The following is a 20,628-nucleotide window of genomic DNA, read 5'->3' as shown; positions in this document are numbered from 1 at the left end:
ACTATGAAATCTGCCACTATGTTCTCCTTAAGAATGTGTAAGGCACTACTCTTTTGCAGCTAGATTCACAATCATTGTGGGACTGGGCAGTTTGGGATTGGAGAAGGATGGATAATTTAGTGGTTTTTAGTTTGTTTTGTTTTGTTTTTAATGAAGATTGCCATGCTACTTGTCCTTGTCTCTAATTTTAAAGAGTATTTTGAATGCAGAGCCTTTTCTGTTTCTTATCTTCTTCCTACTCCTGAGCAAGCCATAAGATAGCATCATTCTATCTAACTGCATTATTTTCCAAAGGAAAGAAAGGTTTCCTTTATTTTATTGACTTTCTTTCCATTGCCTGTTGAACAAGGACAACCAAATCTTACAGAGCTACTATTGACAGCTCATGATCTGGAAAGGGAACAATTTGGAAGGAAAGTTCAGAGCTCTTGGAGTCAGATTGGTGATTTGAGCTAGATCTGCTTACTCTGTTCATTGAACCATCAGAAACAAACACAGGTGCAAATGCTATAGCTGGAGATGCCAATACATATGACATGCTTGGCTTTGCTCCTGGAACTGAGAAGCCATTACAGTGTCAGTATTAGAACTGCCCACATCGTACTGAGCACTGCTGCATCTATCATAATACCATCGCTTACGACACCACTACGGGTATTATTTCAGGTTTTAGTGAACCAGATTATATTTATAGAACTACCATGCTAGAGATACATTTTACCAAAACATAATATGCTTGGGTGTCTGGTTTCTAAACACTGCCTGACTTCTCTTCCTCCTGTCACATCTCTCTGCCTCTTTCTTTCTCTCTTTCTTTCTTTCTTTCTTTCTTTCTTTCTTTCTTTCTTTCTTTCTTTCTCTCTTTCTTTCTTTATTTTTTATTGGATATATTTCTTTACTTACATTTCTTTTTTTAATTTTTTTCCCATCTTTATTAAATTGGGTATTTCTTATTTACATTAAAAATGTTATTCCCTTTCCCGGTTTCCAGGCCAACATCCCCCAACCCCTCCCTATCGCCTTCTCTATTGATGTTCCCCTCCCCATCCTCCCCCCATTACCGCCCTCCACCCAACAATCATGTTCACTGGGGGTTCAGTCTTGGCAGGACCAAGGGCTTCCCCTTCCACTGGTGCTCTTACTAGGCTATTCATTGCTACCTGTGCAGTTGGAGCCCAGGGTCAGTCCATATATGGGTAGTGGCTTAATCCCTGGAAGCTCTGGTTGGTTGGCATTGTTGTTCATATGAGGTCTCAAGCCTCTTCAAGTTCTTTCAGTCCTTTCTCTGATTCCTTCTATGGAGGGCCTGTTTCAGTTCAGTGGTTTGCTGCTGGCATTCGCCTATGTATTTGCTGTATTCTGGCTGTGTCTCTCAGGAGAGCTCTACATCCGGTTCCTGTCAGCCTGCACTTCTTTGCTTCATCCATCTTGTCTAATTGGGTGGCTGTATATGTATGGGCCACATGTGGGGCAGGCTCTAAATGGGCGTTCCTCCAGCCTCTGCTCTAAACTTTGCCTCCCTATTCCCTCCCAAGGGTATTCTTGTTTCCCTTTTAAAGAAAGAGGGAAACATTCGCATTTTGGTCATCCTTCTTCAGTTTCATGTGTTCTGTGCATCTAGGGAAATTCGAGCACTTGGGTTAATATCCACTTATCAATGAGTGCATACCATGTGTGTTTTTCTGTGATTGGGTAACCTCCCTCAGGATGATATTTTCCGGTTCCATCCATTTACCTATGAATTTCATAAATTCATTGTTTTTGACAGCTGAGTAGTACTCCATTGTGTAGATGTACCTCATTTTCTGTATCCATTCCTCTGTTGAAGGGCATCTGGGTTCTTTCCAGCTTCTGGCTATTATAAATAAGGCTGCTATAAACATAGTGGAGCATGTGTCTTTGTTATTTGTTAGAGCATCTTTTGGGTATATGCCCAGGAGATCCTCAGGTAGTTCAATGTCCAATTTTCTGAGGAACCTCCAGACTGATTTCCAGAATGATTGTACCAGTCTGCAATCCCACCAACAATGGAGGAGAGTTCCTCTTTCTCCACATCCTTGCCAGCATCTGCTGTCGCCGGAGTTTTTGATCTTAGCCATTCTCACTGGTGTGAGGTGAAATCTCAGGGTTGTTTTGATTTGCATTTCCCTTATGACTAAAGATGTTGAACATTTCTTTAGGTGCTTCTCAGCCATTTGGCATTCCTCAGCTGTGAATTCTTTGTTTAACTCTGAACCCCATTTTTTTTAGTAGGGTTATTTGTCTGCCTGCAGTCTAATGTCATGAATTCTTTGTATATTTTGGATATAAGCCCTCTATCAGTTGTAGGATTGGTAAAGATCTTTTCCCAATCTGTTGGTTGCCATTTTGTCCTAACAACAGTGTCCTTTGCCTTACAGAAGCTTTGTAGTTTTATGAGATCCCATTTGTCAATTCTTGATCTTAGAGCATAAGCCATTGGTGTTTTGTTCAGGAAATTTTCTCCAGTGCTCTGGAGAGTAGTTTCCTCTGGTTTCCCAGGCGTGTCTGCCCCTCTGAAGGTCTAACTCTCCCTCCTAAGGGATTTGGGTGCAGGGAGCTGTTTGACCAGGTCCCTTCAGTCCAGGTGCAGTCTAGACCACAGGGCTCCTGCAGCTTGAATGCCCCTATATTCCTGTGCCCAGAGGCCCTATACCGTTTCCTCTTCGGTCAGGGATGTGGGCAAAAGTGGGCAGTACTGGTGGTCTTTCCTGCCCTGCAGTCTTAGGAGTGCCCACAAGTCTGGGCGATGAGCTCTCTCTCCCATGGGGTTTGGGAGCAAGGAGCTATGGGCCGGGATCAGCGAGGTTAGGGCACCACCTAGAAACCAGAAGTGTCTGGTCCCAGAGGAATTTTGCCTTTGTGTGTCCTGAGTCCACCAGGCAGGTCACTTGGAGCAGAAAAGTTGGTCTTACCTCTGGTCTCAGGTCTGAAGTCACTCCTCAGGGCTGGGTTTCAGCTCTTCATGAGGGCAGCAACCAGAAGGGCTTGCCCCACCTTCTCCCAGGTCCCTGTGCACAGGGGGCCTAGATGACACTAGGTGTTTTCCTCTAGAGTCCTGCCTTTTTCTTTCTCCAGTGACTTCAGGCAGTGCCAATCATGGTAGCAACGTCAATGAGTACATTCACTCCTTTATCAATATTGAAGCTTCCAGTGGTGTCATAACTTTCATTATTTTTATGAATTGCAGTGCCGGTGGCAGATATCAAAGCAGTGGTGACGGGAAAGGACTGCCCGCATATGAAAGAGAAAGGTGCCCTTAAACAAAACAAGGTATGGTTTTCTAGATTACTGTAAATGTCTCTACCTGTACAGTGCAATGAGCCATCAGAATGACCCCTGCCTTCACTCATGCATGTATTGGAGGGTTTGCATGGAACTGAAAGGTATTTTATGTAGGATTGTGCATCTTCGCTCTCCTCCTTTCTTGATCCATTCCTTTCCTGTTGGTGCTTTACTCTCTCTCTCTCTCTTTGCCCAATCACTTTGCTAGTGCCTGTTCTCTCCTGTTCCCCCACTCTCTGGTAGGAAGTACAATGTCTGTCTTCCCTCTGTCTTTGTATGAGCCTCCTCTTCCATCTTCATCCATTCTGCAGTCTTCTTCTCACTTCCTGTTTATGGTATTCCCTCTCCCTACCTGACCTCACTGAGTCTCAGTGAGGCCTAAGATAGGTGGACACCAGACTCATGAATCAAAGGATTTTAGAAAATATTAAGCACCTGGCCATTTAGCATCATAGAAAGTAAACTATTTAGTATCCAAATGAAGCTTAAAGGAGAGTCATATCCAGGAGTACATGCTTAGCTCCCATGAACAACACCCAGGGGTACATGCTTGGCTACTAGGAACAACACCCAGGGGTACATGCTTGGCTACCAGGAACAACACCCAGTGGTACATGCTTAACTACCATGAACGATACCTAGGGGTACATGCTTAACTACCATGAATGATACCTAGGGGTACATGCTTGGCTACCATGAACAATACCCAGGGGTACATGCTTGGCTACCATGAACAATACCCAGGGGTACATGCTTGGCTACCATGAACAATACCCAGGGCTATCATGAGCAGTGCAGCATTTCTCCCCATTCCCCTTTACCTTACCAACCAGCTTTCACCACGATGGTCCACAGTGTTTTGTGAGAAAACAGAGTGGGGACGAAGTCTAGAAAGACAGATTCAGGACCCATTTTTGATTTTTTTCTTATACCCCTATGCATCTTGTGTTACATGCTACATCAATAAAACAATTTGACTGTAGTGCATGGTATACACCTGTAATCCTAGCACAAAGGGGGAAGAAGCACCTATGAGCCAGTCTGGTCTACAAAGCAAAATCCTGCCTTAAAAACAAAACTAACCAAAGTCCAGATTTACATGGCTGCTCTAGATATCTGGGTGCCGAATGCTCCATGAATCGATCATTTATTCCTTTGATTCTAAAATCAGTGTCTAAGAGGAATGAAAATATCTATCCTGCTTATTAGTCAGCGTTAACAAAAATAATCCCTGTTTTCTGATTTCAAATGAAGATAAAAGGTCATTGCATACAACTGTGCTCTAAGAAAACAAAAGGTACAGGGAAGGCATTTATCAAGATGTCAGAGGGGAAAGATACAGGCAAGGATGCCAATTTACAAGATCCTTGTTCCTTGTGTTATACAGATATAATTCAACTCAAGTCCATGTGCATGGCTTCTTTGGAGCACCAGCCTATAAGGTGCTCCAGTGACAAGCATAATAAGACGAAGGAATGCTGGAGAGACTAGAGTCTGGGTAATCTGTTGCATAACACCTGTGGGGGTTTCCATGTCAGACAGACAAGGATTGTATTGTGCACAGACTCCCAGGAGCATTCTAAACTGTGGCAACAAGTCTCAGATTTCATGGTTTGCCTCTTATGGTGCTGACTTCCTTCAACAGCAGCAGGGATTGCCATATGTTTCACATGTCAGGTGCTCCATCTGCAGTCTCAGAGAGCACAGACTCTGCTCAGCTCCATGAAGGTTCTTGCTTAGATAACACTTGAACTGAGCAGGAAGCCATGTGCAGAAATTGACAACAGGAGTCTAACCCAGAGGGCTGCAAGGCATGGCTGGGAAGAGAGCAGTCTGCCAGGACTTGAACATGCTGACTGGGAACTGGGAATTCTGTAAAATATGTTCAGAGGGGTTTCCTACCTCAGCCCAGAACATAGAGGTTTTGAGAGCTGTCTGTTACTCTCCTCCTTATATTAAGGAGCTGAACAAAGTGTCAGGTTTGGCGAGAGACCCTGAGGCAGTAAGTAAAATGGAAAATGACATAGGAAGACACCTAATGTCAACTTTGAGCCTGCAGATTCAGGTATACACACATGCATGTGCACTTGAAAGCACACACATGTGTGCCCAACATATGAACACTCATATATACCACATATACATACGCATGCAAGAAAAAGACCAAATTTTTCTTGCTATAGTAACATAAATTATCACTCTAATGACCTCGCTATGTCATTTTGTATTTCCTAATAAATTCCAAAACAATTAGAGGCGTGCCTCCTCTTACCCTAAAAAGAGGAGTGAGGTGGGGCAGCCTACAGAAACAAGACAACCACCAGGATCAGAGTTCTGATTTCTCTTTAGATTGTGTAAATCATTTACCCTTTACCAGAACTACACAGATAAAGAACTTGTCGGATTGGAAAGAAATAACTATGACATAAAATATTGTAGGCTACAATAGAAAAAGTCAACATTATACAAGAAGTGTTCAAATGAATTGGTTCTGACAGAATAGAAAGGATAAGGACTAGAAACTTAGATAAAAGTAGAAGCAAGAGTAATATCAGAAAAAGCAAAGGGGGGAGATAAAATAAAAATTGGTTTTTTAAGTCAGCCATGCAAAAACCATGTGTTACTTAAGATCATAGTAGAAAAAGAATACTGCAATGTGAACGCAACTGGATAAGCAGAACAAATGGGAGCTGACTTTAAAAGACAGGAAGGAGCAATTGCCACACTCACATTAAACAAGAAGACAGAAGGGAAGGGGCAGAAGTAGTGGATAGAGTTATCAACATGCTCACATTGCACTGATCACATTTGCTATAAATAGTAAGTACATTAATTAAGAGACAACAATTTTCAAACTGATTTTTGTTAAAAATGATAAAAGTGTATTTATTTAATATACATTGTAAAGAGTCGAGAAAACTTATAGCACCACAGCTCAAGGAACAGAGACCTGTACATAAATAAAGGATAGACCATCTCAGGAGAAGCAATGATGACACAGGAGTGAGGCTGCACAGATGGGCTTGGTGCTTTTAGGAGGGGGATTTTTCAGAACTCAGCAACATGTGTGTTCAAAGGGCTATTTTGGGTTTTCCCAGCAGGCTCTTGATAGGGAATCAAATACTCCTGACATCATAGAAGACAGACCACTTTCCCTTGGGGATGTCTAGGCAGATGTTTCCTGGATAGCCACGCTCAGGTAGTATCAGGTTCTGGGGAACACTAGACACCTATAAAGGTAGCAACTGCAGAACTGTAGAGAGTTTACACCTCATATCTTCACAGCTCTATGAGTGTCCCTGTCCATTTGGAAATTCAAGGAGCATAGATTTGTCAACAGACATTCAGGGCTTCTGCTCCAGCCTCTTGCCCATAGGGCCCCAGGTGGCACTTCATTTATAAATGCTGCAAGTGGCTGGAGAGTGATTTGGAAAAGCTGTTCCTGAGCTTCTGGGCTGGCAATGAGAACATGGAGAAGGCATAGCAGTTACAAACTGATTTGCATTAAATTAAGAACTACACGCTATCTGTCAGAAACCTACCTCCAGTATAACTATAAAGCAGTGGATGGGAAAGACACACCATATTGATTCTAATCAAAAGAAAGCTGAGGTATCCCTGTCACCCTTATAGAAATCAGACCTCAGAAGAGAGGAACTTGTTATTAAGGAGCTATTTTTCCGAAAAGACACAATGACCTTACCTTACACACATGGAAGCCTAACAAGAAGCATCAAATACGTGAGTCCAGACACTGACAGAGCAAAAGGCACCTAAGCATCCGTGCCTCAGTAACTAATGGAGATCAAGCAAAGGCCAATCAAATGGTTACTGGTGGTGTGAACAGCACCATCAATCAACTCAGTCTAATTGACATTAATAGAATATCCTAGCCAACAGCACAATCCACGTTCTTCTTGAGCTCACAAAACATTCACCAAGATACACATTGAGCCACAAAACATGTTTGGTTTGGTTTTCATCATGACAAAAATAAAATGTTGTATTTTTTCATAACAATAATATTGCAAAGCATATTTAAAGTAGAAACCAATAGGGAAAAAAAGAAAGCAAAAATGTAACTATTTGGAAATTTAACAACACACTTCTAAATAACCAATAATTTAAAGAAGTCAAGAGAAATTTTGCATCTTAAACTAAATAAAATTCAAAAAAACAACTTATGCTGGATGTAGTGAACGTATCGTTTGTGAAGAAATTTAAATTAGGTGCTCAGAAGAGAAGCATGCTCCAAAAGCATGTGTCCCTATCATAAAATGCTATAAAAAGCAAGAAGTTTACTAAGAAATAAGTGAATAGAAATTAAAGAAAATGAAACTAAAAACAGGAGAATATTCAACAAAACTCAAGTGGAAAAGAAGGAGGAGATTGATTCTGCTGTGGCCTGGTGGAAAGAGAGGGAGAGAAGGAAGGCGAGAACCCGAGTCCCCAGTGTGGGCCAAGTGTGGAGACAGGATCTCGAGAACACGTTACATGGCCTTCTTCTTTCAGGCTATATGCCACTCACAAATCCACAAATTAGTAAATACTATTTTCTAAGGCACTAATGTCTTCATTATTTCCAGGATGTCATAAAAAATTGAATGGATGGATGGATGGATGGATGGATGGATGGATGGATGGATGGATGGATGGATGGATGGATGGATGGATGGAAGGATGGATGACTGGCTGGATGGATGGATGGATGGATGGATGGATGGATGGATGGATGGAAGGATGGATGGAAGGATGGATGGAAGGATGGATGGATGGATGGATGGATGGATGGATGGATGGATGGATGGATGGATGGATGGATGGAAGGATGGATGACTGGCTGGCTGGCTGGCTGGCTGGCTGGATGGATGGATGGATGGATGGAAGGATGGATGGATGGATGGATGGATGGATGGAGGATGGATGGATGGATGGATGGATGGATGGATGGATGGATGGAAGGATGGATGGATGGATGGATGGAAGGATGGATGGATGGATGGATGGATGGATGGATGGAAGTATGGATGGATGGATGGATGGATGGATGGATGGATGGATGGATAAGTGGATGGGCATACTGCTGTAAACAGATAAACTTGTCTGTAAGTGGAAGCTGCTTCCTTGTGCTTACCAGGTGTTCCAGCCACTTTTGCCATTTCCAGCCTAACTCAATATTCCATCAGCCTAGCTCTGTCCTTCACTTGAGAATTACTTGCCTTATGATATTATTATCCATAGACCTTATTTTTTAAGCAGTGTCAAGCAGAAAGGAAAGCCACCATTTTACCTCAGCTTCACACCCACAACTATTTTCCCAGGACCCAAAGAGACTCCCTTTGGGACTTATGGGTAAGGAAGGGCTATCTACAATTTCAAGGAAGAGTTAGCCAAAGCGTATCTACAACAGGACCACCTCTGCCTGGTGTCCAAAAGCCAAGGTATAGTGTTAGCTCTTTAAACAGTTTTTGCAGCTATGGAGCAGCTTCTGAGATTTTTGTGTAGCAGAACTCTCCATGAGCTAAACTTCTGAACAAGACCACCTTAGGCACTAGCATCCAGAAACAAGACTTTGTTCAGTGACTTAGTCTTGTCATGCCATAGGATGGCAATATAAAGGCAAGAGAGTTGGCCCTTCCCTTGAGGTTTCTGCTACAGAGCACTGACCTTCAGAGATTTGATGAGCTCTGACAAAGAGTGGTGACCCAGGCAGATGTGGCTCAACCCCTTGGAGCTAAAGCAGTGGTTCTCAACCTTCCTAATGCTGTGCCTCTTTAGTACAGTTCCTCATGTTGGGGTACAACCATAAAATTATTTTTGTTGCTACTGCATAACTGTAATTTTGCTACTGCTCTGTATCATAATATAAATGTTTTTGGAGACAGACGTTTGCTGAAGGGGTTGTGACCCACTCAGTGGGTCAGTTGAGAACCACTGAGCTAAAGTATAAAGATTTAACAGAGGTTAGTGCAACAGGAAAATGTTGATGGGGACAAGAAGTGTGGAGGTTCTTCGCAGTAGAGTTTTCTGACATTTGAATTATCACAGAGGGATAAAACTTCAATTTTAAAGAAACTAGGGATTGTAAACTGACACTCTGTAATTGTGAAAGTCTTTGATGTTTTGTGGTGTGTTTTAGTCAGGTATTCTTGGCTCTTGGCTCCCTAGTTATGAGGCTTGTAGTTGGGCAGCCATCAAATATTACCAAAACACAGACTTCACTGAACCCTAGAGGATAAAATATGAATGTACTTCATATAAGAGGAACTACCATATGTCCATGATCAGGAAGAAATGTAATGTGGCTGTTGGTAGCCATCTATGGATTGCTGAGTTCATTCTCTGGCTCAGACAAATGAACATCTTGGAAAGACAGAAGACCATGTGTGGAAGAAGGGAAAAATAACTGCTTTATCCCTTCAGGATGAGCGAAACCTGGGGCTGGGATCCACCAAATGAATGGTACTTTATAGGGCTGCTGGGTCCCCTCTCCCTTCCCCTATTGGTCCTACTTTGATATCCAGCCCCATGCCTTCCAACCATTTCTCCTCACGGTGTCTTGTAAGAACAAGAAGCCACCAGATCTGCTTTGCTTTCCCTTGTCTCCCTGTGATCCCTGACTGTTTCACTGAGCCCAGCTTCCATTGTGCCATGATAACCAAGACAAGAAGCAGTTTCTACTAGAACTTAAGTTCTCATCTTAACTAAATATCCTGCTATTTGGTTGACTTCACTAATCTTTAATTTGCTGAGTGTACTGAGCATCTTCTTGGTTGCCAGGAACTTTAAATGCAGAGATTAATATGGTCCGTTCCTGGTTCTGGGTGTCCAGTGGATTAGGATAGATGTATAAACATAGTCACCATTTATCACATGTCTGCGAAAAGAAGCAAATAAACACAAAGGAAATGAAGAGAAATCTGAGACTAACGAGGAGGACATGATACCTGAGCTGGGTTTTAAAGTGGCATCCACCAGGTATGGAGTAGGCAAGCTTCCAGGTAAAGGGAACATGAAGAGAAGACCTCATGGGAAGAAGCACCTTCTGCCTGCGTCTGACTAGACAGGGACAACTAAAGACACTGTTTTGAAGAACTGTGGGGCTGTTCAGATGAACTTGAGCCAGAAGGTTTGAGAGGTTTACCTTTGTGAAAAGGGCAATCTCTGTGTTAAAGGGATAAGAGATAGGTTTTTCTTCTTTTAACATAGAAACTCAAGCTCCTAGGTATATAAATGAGTAGCTTTGAAATCTACTACTATATGGCCATATTTAACATCCACACATATGCCAAACTATTCCATGTATCTTTCTTCAAAACACTCTTAATGTGACTGATAGCTGGAGAACCCACATAGTTCAATGAGCTCTGAGCAAAATGACCACTGTGTTGTTATCCAAAGTGATATGAAAAATGGTAGCAAACACTGTATACTAATGATATGTTGTATAAAATTCTATTCTCATATTGCCAGTCCATCATTTACCTATGAAAAATTCAATATTCAAATGCCTTCTTATGCTAAGGTACTGTTTCTCTGAGTACCTGTGACTCTGCCTGTCTTGTTACAGTTACCATAGCTACAGAACTGAGTGTGAGACTATGAGTTCAGAGGTCTCAGCAAGTGGGGGGCTGTTCAGCAACTCTTGTCCCTTCTCTCCCCATATCAAGGCCCATTCAAAGCCTTCCTGGACAAGGCAAAGAAGTCCTGTGCCTCAGGGAACAGGGCAGAGATAAGCTGCTATGAGATCCAGCTTCTCACATAATTCCAGAAGGAACACAAGACCTTTACAGTGAGCAACAAAACCCTGAGGTTTTAGATACCTGTGCGTGGCGTGTGTGTGTGTGTGTGTGTGTGTGTGTGTGTGTGTGTGTGTGTGTGTGTGTGTGTGTGTTAGGCGCAGAGGGAGACACTAGCCAAGATCAGTATGAGCCTGTTCAGCTGCCACCTGGAGCCTGTCTTTCTTATGGGCAGTTTGGACAGGTGGCAGTTTCTGGAGAGTTAGCCTGGGAGGTGCCATTGCTTCCAGCTCTGCATCCTCCCTTCTTAAAGTACTGGAAAGCCAGCCGACCTTCAGCAAATGACTCAGTGACAGCAAGCCAAGGATGTCAATAAAACCCATTAAAAATGATAGCACCCTTTCATGCAGGCATGCAGTTGAGAGAATGAATTCCTCCCACCCCCTCCCAGGGAGCCCTGGTGAGATTAGAGTAGGAATTGACATTCTCACAAATTTCCCATTTCCTGCCTGTATTTATCAGGAATCTAGGTCATGACAGCTCAGATCCTTCATGTCCTGAGAAGTGTATACCAAAGGAGGGTAAAACCCAAGGTCATTGTGCTTCTTCCTGTGTGCCTTCTGGCTCTCTTAAAAGAAAAAACATCTCAGTTCCAACATCCGGATTGCCAATGGCGTCAGCACCTAGTCAAGGGCATGTGTCTTAGCTATGTGTTGTTCACACCAGCTGTTGCCACTGTTGTTGCACAGGGTTGGGCAGAAAGACCTTGGTGAAATTCACCTTGTCCTGTTTATTTTCAAAAGGACCTCCTTGAAGCTAGACTTCCAAAGCAAAGCCACCCCTCCTTTCCCTCCAGTCTTTCAAGTATGAGTCAGAGTCCTTCCAATGAATGACTCTCAGATCAATAAAGAAAAAGTCATTTCTATAAGATTTCTAATCAAAAACAATTTTAACAAAAACCTATTTTAAGAGGACATAATGGCCCATAGTCCGAGCACCCAATAGTCATTTTCATCTCACATGCTCACTTCCAATCTCTGTCTGCAGGCTGCATTATCACAACCATGATCAATAGGCACATTTCTCCTGTTTATTTCTTAAACTTAACATTAGATTCTCCTTCATAATTATCTCACCATTTGTGATTTCCTTAATACCCAAAGAAGCAGGAGAGATTTAATTTCTCATAACTTTCCTACAAGTAATAATTTGTAACTTTGGCTTGCTTGGGGATTTTCTTTTAAATACTCCCAGGAGTATAATTCGTGGTTGCTGATATGTGGGGGTTTTTTATTGATTTTTTTTTAAAAAGATGACAACAATTTATGGTACCACTGCTACAACTGTCAACATTTTGATTATAAATTTAAAGGCCTTGAGACAGTGTTAAAGAAACAGATGCCAAACTCAATGGAAAATGTGCTTGCTTGCTTACTTGCATGATTGTTGTATAACTTTCCTGGAGCCTGAATGGAGGGCTGAGGGAGAAAGTGAATAAGAAGTGGAGAGAGGAGTTTATGCAGACAAGCAGACAAGCATCCGTGATTCAGCATCCTTTCCTTCCAGGGTTTCTATTTCTGGTGGAGTGAGGGACCCTTCGAATGTGAGATGCATGACTGTTTAGCTTGAGTGCAAAGCTGCCCCTTCCTAGAGAGAGGACAACTGGAGGTGAGCCAGACAGAGAACACCACGAGAGCCAGAGTAGCTTGACAGCAGGCTGTGTTCTAAGTGGCTCCAGCTAACATAAGGTCTTCAGGGCTTATTTTGGAAGGATTCTTTAATTCATCTGAAATATTCTTTCTGGGCATTGTGATATGAGTCACTTGCCAAAGGCAAATCCTCTCATAGATATCGAATAAGAAATGATATGGAGAGATCTGGCTTTCTTTCTTGTCAGCTTCTCAACAGTGATGCTCCCAGATCACAACAGGGTAGAGGCTGAAATCAGTGGAACCTAATAGAGGTGAAGGGAAGTATGCTAGAGCACACATTATCATAGTACAAAATGGTGGTATGGAAGCACTTGATTGTTCCCTCCAGATCAGGAACCAAGGGGGTTCCTGCTGTGGGCTATTGGCTATTACCTTTCAGGCGCTCCATTCTGCTGACTTCTCAAACCAGTAGGGCGATTGTGGTACCCAATATGGGTACAGTGCAAGCTCTGAGAAGTGTTTTATAGCCTATGGATTAGACATGATACTAGGTATATCAGCCAAATTTATCTAGCCACAATGCAATCAAAGTGTTCTTTAGACTTGGTATTGTAGGTCCGCCTCACAGTGTGCACTTAGTAAGTTCACATCAGTGATTTAATATCTTCTAACTCTGACATCCGTGCTTCTCCTTGATATCCTGTAGCCTCAGTGGATAAGTCTTGGATGTGTATATCCTTCGCTTACAGTGGTACAAAGATCCAAGGATAGATATCAAGATAGGGTTTACTCAGAAGTCTTATTAACTCTGGAATAGCATCTATATTTTAGAGGGTCCATACCTCGATGGGTTTCTGTTTGCTAGGAGTGATTAAAATTGATCACCCTTAATACTGCTAATTAAAGAGTTGTCTACCTTTCTATCTTCTTGGAAGGGAGATACACAATGTTGTTGGCCATGTGCCATTAATCTCTCAAAACCCTGCCTTACAAAAAGGCAGCAATAAAGCTTGTCCCTGTGTTCTTATGAAAGTAAGGTCATTCATGCAGGCCTGTGCTGAATGCAGAGGAGGACTCATGCTGGGAACCTGGAGCAAAACCCTTCCTTTTGCCAGCCTCGTGGGTCCTCCTCTTCTCTGAACAGAAAAGAGGTCATGTTCCATGTTTAAGCTCAACTATAAGTTTGGTAGAAAAGAACACAAGTTTGGTTTAATGTGATGTTTCTTTGTTCTCTCCTAGGAGGTGCTTGAACTTGCTTTCTCCATCTTATATGACTCAAATTGCCAACTGAATTTTATTGCTCCTGACAAGCATGAGGTAAGAGGTCTTGGTAAGGGTTAATGGATGAGAGAAAAATAAGCAAAGATCCTAGAATAGAAGAAATGTTACTTCTTGTAGAAACCTGTGTTTGAAAATCACAAATAGAAGGTTGTCTTTTTGACACGGAGCAGACACCTCCTAGAAAACCACCAGCTACAACAGCTCAGACTTGTTAGCAGCTGAATCAGCAATCATGCTTTTGCCCAGCTTCCCTTCTGTTATTATAACAAATGCCATGGTTTATTTGACTGGGAATAACAGTTTACATTTGACCTCTCTTTTCTGTGGTCAGTTGCCTTTAGATGAGTGTCAGGTGCACATGGAGGAGACGTCTTCTTGCTTCGTGGCAGCAAGGATGCAGAGAGAATGTCCCAGTATTCCTCTTCAGGAATATACCATCCAAAGTCCTAACTCTTTTCCACTGGCCTTACCTCCTGAAATGTCCAGCATCTCCAATTATTTCTCCTTTAAGACAATGTTTGGGGGATATTCAAAGTCTAAACTGTAGACTAGTCTTAAAGAAAATTGATGTGCAAATGACTCAGGCTCAGCAAGGGCTTAACTAATCCAGAGGCAGAGGAAGCACTAGCTCTGGCTTTGATGCCTACTGAATATTTAAGTTTTGCTCCAGAGCTTCTCCAGATAAACGGGTGTCTCCTCTATTCGTGGGAGCATCTGATGAAGTAGTTTCTCTACCAAGTCTCTTTAAGTTATTTTAAGAGGTTTAGGGCTGTCTCTTCTGTTGGAATTTTATTTCCAAGATGCTTTCATTCCTTTTTGACATCTTGTTATATGTATAATTTGTTCCTCTTCTTGAAGCACACTGTCAGCTATATTTAAAATATTTAGCATAAGTCTAAGAAAATGCATTTGTAAAATAAAGTAGCAGTTATGGTTGATTTAACTTTTTCTCTTGTAAATTAGACCCCACCATCATGCTTGAAACTTTATTTTTAGATAATACCATTCAGATTTTTGTTTTGCATGTAACTGCACAAACAGCATTTAGAAGGAAGGAACATTTGAATAGAATCTGACTTCTGTTCCCATCTCCCTGAGGAGACTCAGTCATTTCAAAGGTATTTAGTATCTGGTTTTCTCTGGTTTGAAGATTTTGAATAAAATTATCCATCCCAAAGAAAGAGGAAAGATTAGACACAAATCCCGCATTTAGAATGGTACTTAAATATAATTCTGTGTCACTTGACATTTAGTTTGCAGAAGGGTAAGACTTTGTCTTTATCTTGCTGAAAATAGATGGCATATCTTCCTATTTCTGTTTTTAAGTAAAGTTGTGGTTATGAACAAGCCAACATATCCAAGATATGGAAGAGACACAGAAAACAACCAGAAATAGAAGTTGGGCTGTTACTTAAGTCGCTGCCAAGCTATTTTCCCCAGCGTGTGCATTAGTTCCAGATAAGGATAAATGCTCTATGGCTGCCAAGCTTTTTTTTAACATAGCTGCCACTTCTTATAGACTGCATATGCTTATAAGAACTTTCAATTTCTTCAAGACACTTGCATATCTAGTATCATTTTATTTTCATAATTGCTACATGAAATAGAAGGTTCTTTTTCAGATAAGCTCATTAATCAAGGAAAGAAAGAGGCCTCCCCAACTGAATCCCTGACAATCAATGAAAAGGATAACAGGTCTGGAAGACTAGCTTGGTCAGCAAAGCCTTTGTTGTCCAAAGGTGACAACCTGAGCTCTGATAACCAGAATGCAGGCAAAAGCCAGGCACCGTAGCACAGGTCTGTATCCCAGTGCTTCTGCAGTGTGAAGGGAAGAGTTCACAGAAGTTCATGGGCCAGCTAGCTTGGCACGCACAGCAATGAACAACACAGAGACCCTTTCTTAAACAAGGACCAAGACGAAGACCAAGACTTCCACCCTGTGGTACACACATGCACACATGAACATGCACATGCACACAGGATAATTATAATTAACCTGACTAGCTCTGTACCTGGTTAAATACTACACAAATTTAGACATTCTGGAAGACAACTGTCTAATGTGGGTGCCACCGGGCTAAGATCAAGGTGACAGCAGGCTATATTGTCTCTCAGAGGCTCTAGGAAGACTTGTATCCTTACCTTTTTTCCACTTCAGAGATAACCTGCATCCTTGGTCTTTATCCAATTTCCTCAGTGGCAACTTGAATTCTCTCTACCAACCTGTCTCACTTTCTGTTCCATAGTGAAGTCATTGTCTTTCACTCTTCTGACCTTTTCTTCTCTCTGAACTTAAAGGCCCTTGGAATTACATTGGGTCACATAGATAATCTAAAATAATCTCTCTCTGTTATAGTCAATTGACATCAACTTTAATTTTTTCACTCAACTTAAGCTCTTCCCTAGATCCTGGGAATAGACATCTTTGAAGGAGTTTTCTGTCTGCCCCAAGCTGCAGCATCATTGTAGTATCTCTCTTTTTCAGGAATTCCTCATAGTCAGAAGTCTCACCTATTTCAGTGAAGCCTTTAAGTAATGCCAGTGGTGTTTGTTTGTGTGTGTGTGTGTGTGTGTGTGTGTGTGTGTGTGTGTGTGTGTGTGTGTTTTGTTGTTGTTGTTGTTCTTGCTTTGTCTCTTTTGTAAAGGTTAGTGTCCACTGATGATTAATTTTTGTCTAAACTCTGGCTACACTAGAGTTTGCTTTGCCTTGTTGCAATTCGAATTTTATTAATGAGTGAGAGAATATAAAGAGAACCAGGCCTCAACAACTGCTTATGTTCCTAAAGTTAGAACACATGATGGCAGGACAAATACTTGATTCCTTCGCCAATCTCTAAAATAATAACTATGTCCTAAAGAAGATAAAGAAAGTATATTTGGTGTTTGAGTGTCATTATGATGTCAGAATTTAAACATATTTGTGTCTTCATATGTTGCTGTTGTCTTTACTAGTTTCCAGGTTACCCTATCTGTCTTTCTGGTAAGACAACATAGTCCAGATTCACCTTGTGTAGTTCCTGCTTTGTTTCTATCAAACTTACTTAATTTTGATAGGAATTTTAGTAATTAGCAAACAGAACTTTGGTAAAAAGATAAAATTATCACAATTTGGTTATAATTTTTAGGCTTTTCAGAAAACAGCTGAAAGTAAGATTTTTTTACTGTAAAATATATCATGAATTAGCATTGAGAATTTCAACTCAAATTTAGGAGTACACAAGTTTTGTTTATTGGTCAATGTAATTTTGATGAGAAGGTCACTGCCCGCTGCTTCTCAAAAGCAATACTGCTGTAGGTTAATCTGTACCAGGAAGGTAGCCAAGGCTGAGAAGTCTTTGTTCAAAGGAAAATAGTCCTAGGACTTAGGGATCACTGTGACATGCTGCCAGAGCTGTGAAGGCCTTCTAGAACACAGCACTCACAGGCACCCATACCTGGGTGTTTGTCACAATGATCTAGGAAGCTTTTATAAATAAGGTCTCCCACCTATGACCAACAGAATCAGTTATCTCCAGGCAAGGAATTAGGTATCTATTTCTATCTGTTATTTATGAGCAGATAACTGGTTGGATGTGGTCAAAATGTCTGAGATATTCATGAGCACACTGGTTTTAACAATGCACTTGAGTTTTGATGGGCTATATGCTTTGTCTGAGATCACACGACTGAGGTAGAAGGAATTTTTACAGCTTAGTGAAGCTCTCCTCATGCATGGCTCACACCAATGCCATTGACAGGCATTGTGGAAGATTTCCATTTCACAATGGAAATGGAGGTTTCAATTGCTCCTGCTGAAATCTCCTATCACGTGGTGAAGCATACCCTAGGTAACCAGATATACGGTGTGTAAGCTCATTGGGGCTGGAATTACAGCTTGACCCAGAGAGTACAGGAACAGATGGAATCTAGAGCTGATATTAGGAGGCATTCCAAACCAGCAAGAAGCAGGACAGTTGTCAGCATGGAGTCCTATTTAGGGCCAAGGACCACTTTACAGGTGAATAACAGCATCCATTGAATACACAGACCATTTTCTGAGATCTTGGCTCTTTCTCCAGACACTAATGGTACTCTTTTGAAGTTAGAGTAGAACTCTACTCTCTGAAGAGGAATCTGCAAAGAACAATGTATCTTTTCTAATAAATGACCTATGGTTCTTTCTCCCCAAAATTTCATAGTCAACTGAAGAGACAAAGGCTATCATTTATTTTATAAAGAAAACAAAAAATACTTAATAATGTAATCCAGTGTGTTTTCCAAAAGAGGTGATGTCCCTAGGAATAAGTCACTAGAAGTCCTGGGTGTTAGGGACCTGGACACAGGAGGTTCAGACAGACACTCAACCTACCTATATCTTCCTAAGATAACCAATGAGGTTAGCCATTTTAGTTACCAAACACTGAGCAACTGAAGGCTATTTTCTAGGTCTTATTTTGCTAAGAAACACAAAGGCCACCTTGGCTTCATGATGGAACTGAGCTGTTAATGTCTATGCTTAAATATTAGATATGATAAGAAGGCATTAGCTACTAAACTGTGTTAAATATCAAGGAAGAGAACATTTGGCCTGCTACTAAGCGCAGACATATTGGGATACATTTCACCAACATCTTAATTAGCAATATCCAGGAATCCAATTCTTTGTTTGCATAGGGAAACACTATTACACATAAGAGCAAGCTTCTAGAGTCAGGTTGCCTGAGTTCAAAGCCTGTTCACTCCATCTTTCCTACATCACTCCATTTTCAGTGCCTTGGTTTTCTAAACTTGAAAAACATGATAACAGGAGTTCGTGTCTCTGTTAAATAGAAGGTATAGAGAGGGTGTGTGTATTAGATGAACACCTAAGACCACCTGGTACATGCTGTGTACTAAGTGCCTATAATTAGTGTTCCCACAATTACCATCAATGATGTTCACTGCCACCTCCTCTCCCACCAGTACTGCATCTGGACAGATGGGCTGAATGCACTGCTTGGGAAGGACATGATGAGTGACCTGACACGAAATGACCTGGACACCCTGCTGAGCATGGAGATCAAGCTTCGCCTACTGGACCTGGAAAACATCCAGATCCCGGATGCACCTCCCCCCATCCCCAAGGAGCCTAGCAACTATGACTTTGTTTATGACTGTAACTGAACTGGCTGGGCCCTGGACACATTCCTCCCAAACTGGAAGATCTAGCTATCAGCAGAGAAGAGAGCAAACACATCCACATGTTGCGACCACCCTTTGGTGGAGTAGAAGCTGCAGGTCACTTCTTCCTTTGGCCTCATTTTTAGCCCTCCCCCTCAACCCTTCCTGGCATCTCACCATCTTCTTAAATCTATTTCCTAACTCAGTGTTTTAGATCCTTTCCCATTGCTACAGCTCACTGATGGGTCATGAGCAAAAGTCACCCCTAGTAAGAAAGTCAAAAAGTCTTCTCATTGTAACCAGCTATGAGCATATCCTTCCTTCCTTCCTTCCTTCCTTCCTTCCTTCCTTCCTTCCTTCCTTCCTTCCTTCCTTCCTCCTTCCTTCCTCCCTCCTTCCTTCCTTCAATCTTTCCTTCTTGCCTGGAGTAGGAAAACCATTTAGTCCCAAGCTGCCCCATATTTGCTCACCAAACCAAGAGAAATGCCTAAGGCCAGGGCTGGATGAGATGGCTCTGCTAGTGAATAAGAAGACCAAAGGCCTCCTACCCCTTCTCTCCAGGGTCACCTCTCATCATCAGCTCTATGTGAGTTGAGACCGCTTTCACGTTGCCTCTCTCCCCCTTCCCTGCCTTGGTCTTGCTTTGGTCCACTTTGGTCTCACATGTAGCAGCAGCAGCCTCATTGTAGTTCTCTACAGCATCAGGTCTCCTAAACAGTCCAGAGTCCATGCCTGTTCCTTGTCTGCACTGTGACCATGACCAACCTCTCTATCACACTGTCTAGTCGTGGGCCTCCTGTCCTTGCCCCAGCCCGGACCTGCCTTCTTTATTTCTTCAAGCTCCCAGCCCTTAGCAGAAAGCACAAATGAAGTCAGTAGTCCTGCTCCATCTCTGATAAACTAAACCTAACCGCCTCTAAGGCAGCTGTTGCTATCCAACAGTTCTGTGTCACCTTCTCCCTGGGGCTCCTGCCACAACCCAGGTTCCCCAGGGTGGTCAAGCTGTCAGACATCCAAGTTTACATCGTTGTAATTATTATAGGTCTTTAAAATTTACAAGGGTTTGGGGTTATTTTGTTTTGTTTTGTTGGCTTTGTTTTTGTATAAAAGAGTCTAACATTTTTTGCCAAACAGATATATATTTAATGAAAAGAAGAGATACATAAATGTGTGTACTTTCCAGCCTTTTTTTTAATTATTTTAACCCCAAACATCTTCCTGAGAATAACATTCCCTTAAACATGCTGTGGAATAAAATTAAATGTGATGAGTTGGGGAGCTGGTGTTTTGATTTAGTAACGTGGGTACTTGCTACTCCAGCATATCCATCACCCGGGAACTTGTTAGAGATGCAAAATCAGGCAGCCCCTCCAGACTTCTGAACCACACTGTTTGAGGAGGTGTTAATTTGAAAAGCACCAATCGGCAGCTCTAAGCCTTACCGATATTATTTCTAGGAGGTACATCCCAACTCGCCAAAGAGATGAGACTCACTGTACAAAAATATGATCTAT

General features: G+C 41.9%; 1 protein-coding gene across 4 annotated transcripts in view; it reads left to right on the top strand.

The window, feature by feature from the left end:
* Elmo1 (engulfment and cell motility 1) overlaps positions 1–20,390 on the top strand; it is a 529,323-nt gene extending 508,933 nt beyond the window's left edge. For all 4 annotated transcript variants that reach the window (XM_032885160.1, XM_032885159.1, XM_032885162.1 and 1 more), the window contains 3 exons: positions 3,209–3,291; positions 13,934–14,011; positions 18,917–20,390. In XM_032885160.1, the coding sequence (XP_032741051.1) occupies positions 3,209–3,291; positions 13,934–14,011; positions 18,917–19,117 (362 nt within the window). In that variant the 3' untranslated portion in view covers positions 19,118–20,390. The remainder of the gene's footprint in view (positions 1–3,208; positions 3,292–13,933; positions 14,012–18,916) is intronic.
* The last annotated feature ends 238 nt before the right edge of the window (positions 20,391–20,628 follow it).

This window comes from Rattus rattus, chromosome 14, assembly GCF_011064425.1.
Source record: "Rattus rattus isolate New Zealand chromosome 14, Rrattus_CSIRO_v1, whole genome shotgun sequence".
Taxonomy (NCBI): Eukaryota; Metazoa; Chordata; class Mammalia; order Rodentia; family Muridae; genus Rattus; species Rattus rattus.
Note: the sequence above shows the minus strand (reverse complement) of the source record. Positions and strands in the feature narration are given on the sequence as shown.